The sequence below is a fragment of the Chenopodium album genome, chromosome 17, assembly GCF_948465745.1.
Source record: "Chenopodium album chromosome 17, dcCheAlbu1.1, whole genome shotgun sequence".
Classification (NCBI taxonomy): Eukaryota; Viridiplantae; Streptophyta; class Magnoliopsida; order Caryophyllales; family Amaranthaceae; genus Chenopodium; species Chenopodium album.
This window is the reverse complement of record NC_137850.1, coordinates 30,599,750-30,609,042: the sequence shown is the minus strand read 5'-3', so window position 1 is coordinate 30,609,042 and position 9,293 is coordinate 30,599,750. Positions and strand designations below refer to the sequence as shown.

At 40.7% G+C, this 9,293-nt stretch overlaps 1 protein-coding gene and 1 non-coding gene across 2 annotated transcripts; one reads left to right on the top strand and one right to left on the bottom strand.

The window, feature by feature from the left end:
- Positions 1–2,904: 2,904 nt before the first annotated feature.
- LOC145590390 (small nucleolar RNA R71) lies at positions 2,905–3,011 on the bottom strand. The gene has a single exon (XR_014101996.1). It is a non-coding gene; the product is annotated as a small nucleolar RNA R71 (small nucleolar RNA).
- A 323-nt stretch (positions 3,012–3,334) lies between these two features.
- Positions 3,335–4,798, top strand: LOC145588811 (uncharacterized). The gene has a single exon (XM_081645412.1). It carries the CDS (start codon positions 3,335–3,337, stop codon positions 4,796–4,798), a length of 1,464 nt encoding a protein of 487 aa, XP_081501538.1.
- Positions 4,799–9,293: the final 4,495 nt, after the last annotated feature.

The following is a 9,293-nucleotide window of genomic DNA, read 5'->3' as shown; positions in this document are numbered from 1 at the left end:
TCTTCTGCTTTCTAAGTATGCATTCTTCACACATGTCCATATCAACTGATTCAAGACCTGGTAATTTCCCTTTAGAATGCATTTGTTTCATCCCTTTCTCACTCATGTGGCCAAGTCTTTGGTGCCACAATTTGGAATTTTCATTTCCTATTGCAATTGATATTAAACAACATGCCCCTGCTGTCATGTAAAAAGTACCACTCTTTTTACCATGAGCAATTGTCATTGCTCCCTTTGAAATCTTCCAATTGTCATCTTGGAAGTTTGTAGTGTAGCCTTCGGTGGCCAACTGGCCAACTGAAATCAAGTTCTTTCTTAGGTCTGGAATATGCCTGACATTCTTCAGCTCCCAAGCTGACCCATTTAACTTAATCCTTACTATACCTTTACCAACAATGTCACAAGGTTGGTCATCGCCAAGGTATACTTTTCCAAGGTTTCCAGGCACATACTTCTCAAATGATTCTTTCTTCGAAGTAGCGTGGAATTATGTTCCAGAATCTAACACCCAAGATTCTTCCTTGCTCTCTAAAGAGCATATCAATGCATCATCTCCTTCTACGGTAGAAGTAACATTTGCCTCTGCCTTTACTTCTTAATATTTTGATAACTTGTTATTTGATATGATTTTAGGGTGATTTTGAGCCTTGTTTACTCGATATATTGGCATTTTGGTTCACTTCTATCCTATTTTCGTTCAATTTTTGTGTATCCCTTGCTTCACAGGTTGTCAGTGTTTTTGTTGAGATTTTAGGTCCAAAAACGATCATTTGAGGCATATGGATGATAAACCAAGGTTAGAAGCCGTGACAATGGAGCAAAACCGAAGAAAATGTGAAGAGAAGGGCCTAGAAGACCCTGCACGGCCGTGCCATGTCCTGCACGGTCGTGCAGGAGTGTCCCAGCCAAACCAAGCTACTGCCCGATTTGGCACGGACGTGCAAGGCTTCAGCACGTCCGTGCAGCTCAGCCAGCACGTCCGTGCCATAAGCTGCACGCCCGTGCAGTTCACCTGGCCCAAGTTTGAGCTACTGCCCAAATCTACACGGCCGTGCTTAGGGTGGCACGTCCGTGCCACCTCTGGCACGTCCGTGCGCACCTGCAGAAATTTCCGACTCTTGTTTTCTCCGTCCTTTTTATTTGAGGGTCATATAATTACCCCCTTTGGCTCAATTGTACGGAATCCAAGTTTTTAGTGATTCCTCTTAGTTTGTAATTGTAGAAACACAAATACTCTCAAATCATTAGTTAGATTTTAATTATTAGCTTGGAATTTTCAATCTCAATCATTGTAGAAGACAAGCTCCACCATTTTTATTCAAGTTCAAGATTCTAGTAATATTTTTCTTACTCTTTTCCCCTATTTCTTCTTGCTTTGTTGTTAATTATTTTCTTGATTCTTGTATGTTTAGATTGTTAATTAGCTTAATTCTTAGTTTGATTATGCTCATGAGTTATTTGAAATCCTTAATTGCTTTAATCTTCATGGATTGTGAGTAGTCTAATTTTCTAGGGTTTGGGTAAAACCCTCAATGTAGTCACCAATTACTTGTTGCATGTTCTAATTTGGTACTTGTTGTGTGTTAATTAGTTGAGCTTAAGTGGTTTAATTGCTTAGTTCTTGTATATGGCCATTGCTAGAACTATTATCCAAGCTTTCTCAACGAAGGATCGAGAGATGAACTTGAGTTAGCTCCCTTATGCTTGATTGACTTGAAATGCCATGAGAATAGTAATTTCTAGTCAAGGGAATGTTTATGTCATCGTGATTATGCTTTAACACTTGTTTTATACTTTGTAACCACGAGATTAGGTTATATTCATGATTCAAGTAATCCCTCTAGCTTGAGAGAGTAGTTGGGTGCTTTAGATGATTTCTCTATTATACCCTTTATTTTACCTTGTTTATGCATGCTAATCGTGATTTGTGATGAAGTTGAGTGGTATAACCTGAGCCTTAGAATCCTCTAAATATTGTTAATTTCCCCTAGCTTTAGTTAACTGGAACTAGTACTTGTTACACCAAACCAAACCAACTTTGACTTCACTTAGCTTATTTATGCGGTAGTATTTCGGTGGTTGATTCAACGCCTCTCTTGGGTTCGACCCTTTCTTACCCTTGCTATTAGCTAGTGAGACCAAGATAGGACTTATTCTTTGGTAGGCTCAACGACGGCCTATCAAATTTTTGGCGCCGTTGCCAGGGAGGCAAAGTCACATTGAATGTATTATTGTTGAATGAGGCTAAGTGTGTGAATTTTTGTATCATAATTTTTCTTATTTATTTTTGTATATTTCTGGTTTCATCTTGTGATAGTCATTGCTAACGTTTTTCTTAGCTTTGTTTGACTTTGCATGACACGGAAGAGTAAGCAATCACCGCTTATTCCCATTGATCCGGAGCTAAATAGGACTTTGAGAAACGTCAGGAGACTTTTGCAAGGCACACCCGAGTTCTCCATTGTGTATTCAGATTCGGATCCAGAAGAAATGTTTTCAACCAACGAAGAAGAGAACATGGGTGACGGCAATCCTCCTCCACCATTGCTACAAGATTATGACCACCCCAATGCCTTCACACTTCGGAGTGGCATACGTCTCCCCACCACTAATGCAAACAATTTTGAGCTATCGCCTCAACTCATCCGTATGATACAAGGTGATCAATTTGGTGGGAGTTCTCATGAGTATCCTTTTGCTCATTTGGACAACTTTCTCGAATTGTGCACCACCATCAAGCAAAACAACATTACGGAAGAGTTCATCCGTATGCACATGTTTCATTTCTTCCTCCGTGACAAGGCAAAGCATTGGTTGAGAATGGTAGAAGAGGGATCATTGACAACATGGGATGAAGTCACTAGAGCTTTCCTTGGAAAGTATTGTCCACCCGAAAAGACCGCTGAGCTAAGGAGGAAAATCACCAATTTCAACCAAGAGATTGATGAGACTTTGAGTGAAGCTTGGGAGCGTTTCAAGGACAACACTAGAAAATTCCCACACCATGGTTTCACATCATGGATCATTGTTCAAAGCTTTTATGATGGTCTTACTCCTACTTCAGAGCCAATCTTGATAACGGGGCCGGTGGTAGCCTTGAAAAGCTATCAGTGGATGAAGCATATAAAATGATTGAAGAAGTGGCTAAGCACTACGCATATGGGGGTGATAGAAGGCAACCTCAAGTAAAAAAGGCCGGAATCCACGATCTTAGTGCAATAGACCTTATTGCATCAAAGTTTGACATGCTAGCTCATAAGCTAGATCAAGCCACTCTTACATCTTCAAGCTCTTCCTCGCAACAAGTCATGTCTTGTGTGGAGGAAACGATCATATGTCCTCTTATTGCAACTCAACTAACCAAGAGCAAGCGGCGGCAATTGGGCAAAGAAATGAGCCATACCCCCAATCCTACAATCAAGGTTGGAAACCCCAACAAGGTACGGGATGGAAGCAACAAAACCAAGGGCCCCCACAAAATAGCTACAATCAAGGCCAAAACCAACCCCAAAACCACTACAACCAACCTCACTCTCAAAACCGACAAGCTCCATATCGCCATCCCAACCAAGACCAACAAAGGCAACAATATAACCAACCCGCTCCCCCACCTCCTCAAAAGTCTAGTCTTGAAGCCGCACTTGAGACCTTCATTGCACAACAAGGAAGAAGCAATGCGGATATGCAAGCGAACATCCAACAACTTCAAGCACACAACAAGATAATTGAGAATCAATTGGCACAAATAGCACAACAAGTTGGGAGTTCATCCTCAAATCCTAACGGTCACTTCCCAAGCTCAACGGTGGTGAACCCAAAGGAGCAAGCTAAGGCCATTACTTTGAGGTTGGGAAGAGGTTATAAGGGGCCGGTCATGAGTGAAGAGGAGCCTCAAAAGAGTGATGAGGGAGTGGTGGTGAGGAATGAGGATGACTTTGAAAATGAAATAGTTGATATTGAGAAAAAGAAGCAACAAAAGAGTGACGAGGGAGTCATAAAAGAAAGTGAGGGAGATGAGGAAAGAGTAGAAAAGCCCCCAATGAGAGTATACAAGCCTCCAATTCCATTCCCTCATAGGATTGTAGAAAAGAAATTGAATGAGAAGTTTTCAAATTTTCTTGAAGTCATGAGAGGACCTTTTGAAGTCATGAGAGGACTTCAAGTGAACATCCCCTTTCTTCATGCCATGTCACAAATGCCTACGTATGCAAAGTTTTTGAAGGATCTTTTATCCAACAAGAGTAGGCTTGAAGAGAGTGCAACCATCTCCCTTCCTAAGGAGGTGAGTGCAATCATTCAAAATAAGCTTCCTCAAAAGCTTGGTGACCCGAGAAGCTATGCAATACCGGTGAAGATTGGAGATATGGAAGCTATGGATGCTTTATGTGATCTTGGGACAAGTGTAAGCTTGATGCCCTACTCAATTGCCAAGAGTTTGAAGGTTGGAGACATGAAGCCAACAAGAATGTCCTTACAATTGGCCGACCGCACAGTTAGGCTACCTTTGGGAATTCTTGAAGATGTGCCGGTTCAAGTTAGAAGAGTGTTTGTGCCATGTGATTTTGTGGTAATGGAAATGGAAGAAGATACTACGGTGCCCCTAATCTTGGGAAGACCGTTTTTGAGCACCGCGGGAGTGGTGATCGATATGAAGCAAGGAAGATTGACCTTGAATGTGGGAGATGAGAAAATATCATTTTCATTCCCACAAGCAATGAAAAAGCCATTGTATGATGAAGTTCATAGAGTTGATACTTTGGAAAGGGACTTAGAGAAGTTCCAAGAGGAATTTGTTTGAAGGAGATCCTTTACAAGCTATCCTAACGGGAGGCTTAGTTGAGGAAGATGAAGAAACAAGGGGGTATGATCTTCTGCTCAACCAACCTTTAGTCCACAACGAAATGAAAGTGGAAGTGCTTAATGTGGAGGTAAAAGAGGAGAGGACTACGCCTCCTCATAAGGTTGAACTTAAACCCCTTCCTCCTTTACTTAAATATTCTTTTCTTGATGATAGTGAGAGTTATCCCGTTATTGTCAATGCTAAGCTTGATGACACCTCTCTTGGGAAACTCATAGATGTTTTAAGAGAGTACAGAGGTGTCATTGGTTATAAAATTGATGACATTAAGGGAATAAGTCCTACTATATGCATGCATAAGATTTTACTTGATGATGATCATGCTTCCTCGATTGAGCACCAAAGAAGGCTCAATCCAAATATGAAGGAAGTTGTGAAAAAAGAAGTTTTAAAACTTCTTGAGGCGGGCATAATCTACCCTATCTCCGATAGTAAGTGGGTTAGCCCGGTTCAAGTTGTGCCTAAAAAGGGAGGCATGACCATCATCAAGAATGATAAGGGTGAGACCATTTCTACGAGGTCGGTCACCGGGTGGAGGATGTGTATTGATTACCGGAAATTGAATAAGTCCACCCGGAAAGACCACTTCCCACTCCCCTTCATTGATCAAATTTTGGAAAGACTAGCATCACATAGTCACTATTGTTTCTTGGATGGATACTCGGGATTCTTCCAAATCCCAATCCAACCCGAGGATCAAGAGAAGACTACATTCACATGCCCTTTTGGCACCTTTGCTTATCGAAGGATGCCATTTGGGCTTTGTAATGCACCTTCCACATTTTAAAGGTGTATGATGTCTATTTTTTCCGACATGCTTGAATCATCAATTGAAGTATTTATGGATGACTTTTCTGTTTTTGGTTCATCTTTTGACATATGCCTTTCGAATTTGATTAAAGTGTTGAAAAGATGTCAAGAGGTGAACTTAATTTTGAATTGGGAGAAATGCCATTTCATGGTAGAGGAGGGCATTGTTCTTGGTCATGTAATTTCTAGTAGGGGCATTGAAGTTGATCGTGCCAAAATTGAGGTTATTGAGTGCCTCCCACCCCCCACAAATGTGAAGGGAATAAGGAGCTTTCTTGGACACGCGGGTTTTTACCGCCAGTTTATAAAGGATTTTTCAAAAATCGCAAAGCCGCTCACTCAATTGTTGGTAAAGGATACCCCTTTTGTGTTTACTAATGAAGGCATTGATTTCGGTTCCTATTATTCAACCCCCTAATTGGGAGCTTCCTTTTGAGCTCATGTGTGACGCTTCGGATTATGCCATTAGGTCCGTTCTAGGACAAAGGAAGGATAAGAAGCTCCATGCTATCTACTACACTAGCAAAACACTAGATGATGCACAAAGGAATTACACTACCACAGAAAAAGAGTTTCTAGCTATTGTTCATGCGATCGAGAAGTTTAGGTCTTACTTGTTGGGGTTTAAAGTCATAGTCTTCACCGACCATTCAGCCTTGAAGTACCTCTTGTCAAAGAAAGAACCGAAGCCAAGGTTGATACAGTGGGTCTTGCTCTAACAAGACTATGATATTGAGATTAGAGACAAGAAGGGTGTCGAAAATGTTGTGGCCGATCATCTTTCACAGTTGCCTATCTTTGTAGGTGATCTTGATAACTTGCCAATTGAAGATTCTTTCCCGGATGATCAACTATTCGCTATTCTCCAAGCACTGGCACCATAGTTTGCGGACATTGTAAACTACTTGTCTTGCTCTATTCTTCCTCCCGACCTCTCTTATCAACAAAAAAGGAAGTTTCTTCATGATGTTCGTCAATACTTTTGGGACGACCCCTTGCTTTTCAAACAAGGTGTTGATGGACTTTTTAGAAGGTGTGTCCCGGATAATGAAATTGAAGATGTTATCACAATGTGTCACTCCTCACCTTGTGGAGGACATATGAGTGCTAACAAGACCTTGGCGAAAATATTGAAATGTGGTTTCTTTTGGCCAACAATGTTAAAAGATGTGTGGGGCGTGGTGAAAGCTTGTGACCGGTGTCAGAGAACCGATAATATTTCAAAAAGGAATGAAATGCCTTTGAACAACATCCTTAAACTTGAAATTTTTTATGTATGGGGCATTGATTTCATGGGGCCTTTCCCGAGCTCTTTTGGGAACAAGTTCATTCTAGTGGCCGTTGATTACGTGTCAAAGTGGGTGGAAGCGGTTGCATCTCCTACTAATGATGCTAAGGTTGTGGTCAGGCTCTTCAAAAGAGTAATTTTCCCAAGATTTGGAGTGCCCCGGGCTGTGATTAGTGATGGAGGTTCACACTTTGCAAAGCGATCTTTTCAAGCTCTCCTCGAGAAATATGGTGTGAGGCACAAGGTGTCATTAGCTTACCACCCCCAAACAAGTGGTCAAGTTGAAATTTCAAACCGGGAGATAAAAATGATTCTTGAGATAACGGTGGATAGGTCTAGGAAAGATTGGTCTACAAAGCTTGATGATGCTCTATGGGCCTACCGTACTGCGTTTAAAACTCCTATCGGCACCACACCATACAAGCTTGTTTATGGGAAGTCATGCCACTTGCCGGTAGAACTTGAGCATCGGGCTCATTGGGCTATCAAAACATTGAATTTTGACCTTCAAAGCGCCGGTGAGAAGAGGTTGCTTGAACTCCACGCCTTGGAAGAATTAAGATTGGATGCATATAAGAATGCAAGGATCTACAAAGAAAAGACCAAGGCTTGGCATGACAAGCATATTAGCAAAAGGGAGTTTAAGGAAGGTGACAAGGTCCTACTATTCAATTCCCGGTTGAAGTTGTTTCCGGGTAAGCTCAAGTCAATATGGAGTGGACCTTTCACCGCTGAGAAGGTATTTCCATATGGAGCGATAGAAATCTCAAATGACAATGGTGAACCGTTCAAAGTGAATGGCCAAAGGCTTAAGGCATACTTTGACGGTTTTGTGCATGAGGAAGCCAAGGTTGTTCACCTTGATGAGTTTGATGTTCCCTACTCTCATTGATCCCACAATGTCGTCAAGCTAGTGACGTTAAAAGAGCGCTTCCGGGAGGCAACCCGAGTTTCTCAACTCTCTCTCTCATAACTATTACTTAATTTCCATCACTCTTACTATTACTAACTTTTCTCTCAATGTTTTTTGTAGGTGTTGATGAAAAGAGAAGTAAAGGTTTTGTGAAAGTGAAGTAATAGAGATTTTTTAAAAAAATAATAATAATAATAATAATGGTGATAATAATAATTTTATTATTATTATTATGCTTTACTATTATTACAAAAAAAAATAAAAAAATAAAAAAAAAGAGAGAGAGAAAAAAGTGCAGCATCAGGTATGCACGGACGTGCAGAACATCGCACGTCCGTGCAGAATCAAGCAGAAAGTTAACAAAGTGCTCCGAAGTTCATCACGGACGTGCCAAAATAAGCACGTCCGTGCGTGTTACTAAGCACGGACGTGCACAACCCCGGCACGTCCGTGCCAAATCAGGCAGGAACTCCCCTTAGTTCTGCTTGAATCTGCACGTCCGTGCCAAATTTGGCACGTCCGTGCGTCCCTAGAAACACCTGATATCAGCACGGTTTTAATAAAAAAAAATTAAAAAAAAAATTTCTCACTTCTCCTCTTTATACCCACGAGCCTCACCTCTTTCTCTCTCTAAAAAACTCATCTTCCCCTCCTCATTACTCACTCCAATCTTCATTCTCACTCAAATTTTCACCCAAATTCAACTCTTTTCACAAAAATATTCAATCCTTTTCACCAAATTCACAAACTACTACCCCCTTTATCACATTTAACCCCAAAAATCACCCAAAAACTCAAACCCTTACTTGAAAAAAAATTAATTTGGGGGTTTTCTTTGGGAGTAAATTTTGGAGCAATTGGTTGAAGGTGGGTTCTCAAGCAAGCAAAACGAAGGCAAGAGAGGTTCATTTGCGGGTTTTACACCCACGATAAGCTCGGTATAATCGTTCCTCCCTTTTACTAATCTATGCTTGAATTCTTGTATTTTTGCATGTAATAGCTTGAGAAAGTTTGTTGAAATTGGTTATGAGTGATTGATAATTGATAATTGTCAAGAATTATTGAGTTTGAATGAATTTGGTGTGTTTTGAGAATTGAAATTTTTGTAAGTGTGGAATTAAAGGGTTGATTTTGATGAATGAAGAACATGCCTGTTTGAGTAAATTGTTGTGTTGAATTGTTTTATTCTAGTGCGTGAAATTAATGAAAAAAATTGTTGTGGAGGCACTATTGAAATGATCTTAGTGGCTTGGTGATTTACTTATTTTAGGTGGAAGACTTAGAGCTTGGCTTCATTGTGTACTAATTGTTGGCCTTGTTTGATCTTTGGTTGTGTATTAGTGGACTTAGTGCCTATTGTGTGTTTATTGTGTTGATTATTTGGTTGTGGTTTGTTTGATTGCATTGCATAAGACCGACCATGT

Excerpts from the sequence above, each read along its gene's own strand:
- LOC145588811 (XM_081645412.1), top strand. The coding sequence starts at position 3,335 with ATGTCCTCTTATTGCAACTCAACTAACCAAGAGCAAGCGGCGGCAATT.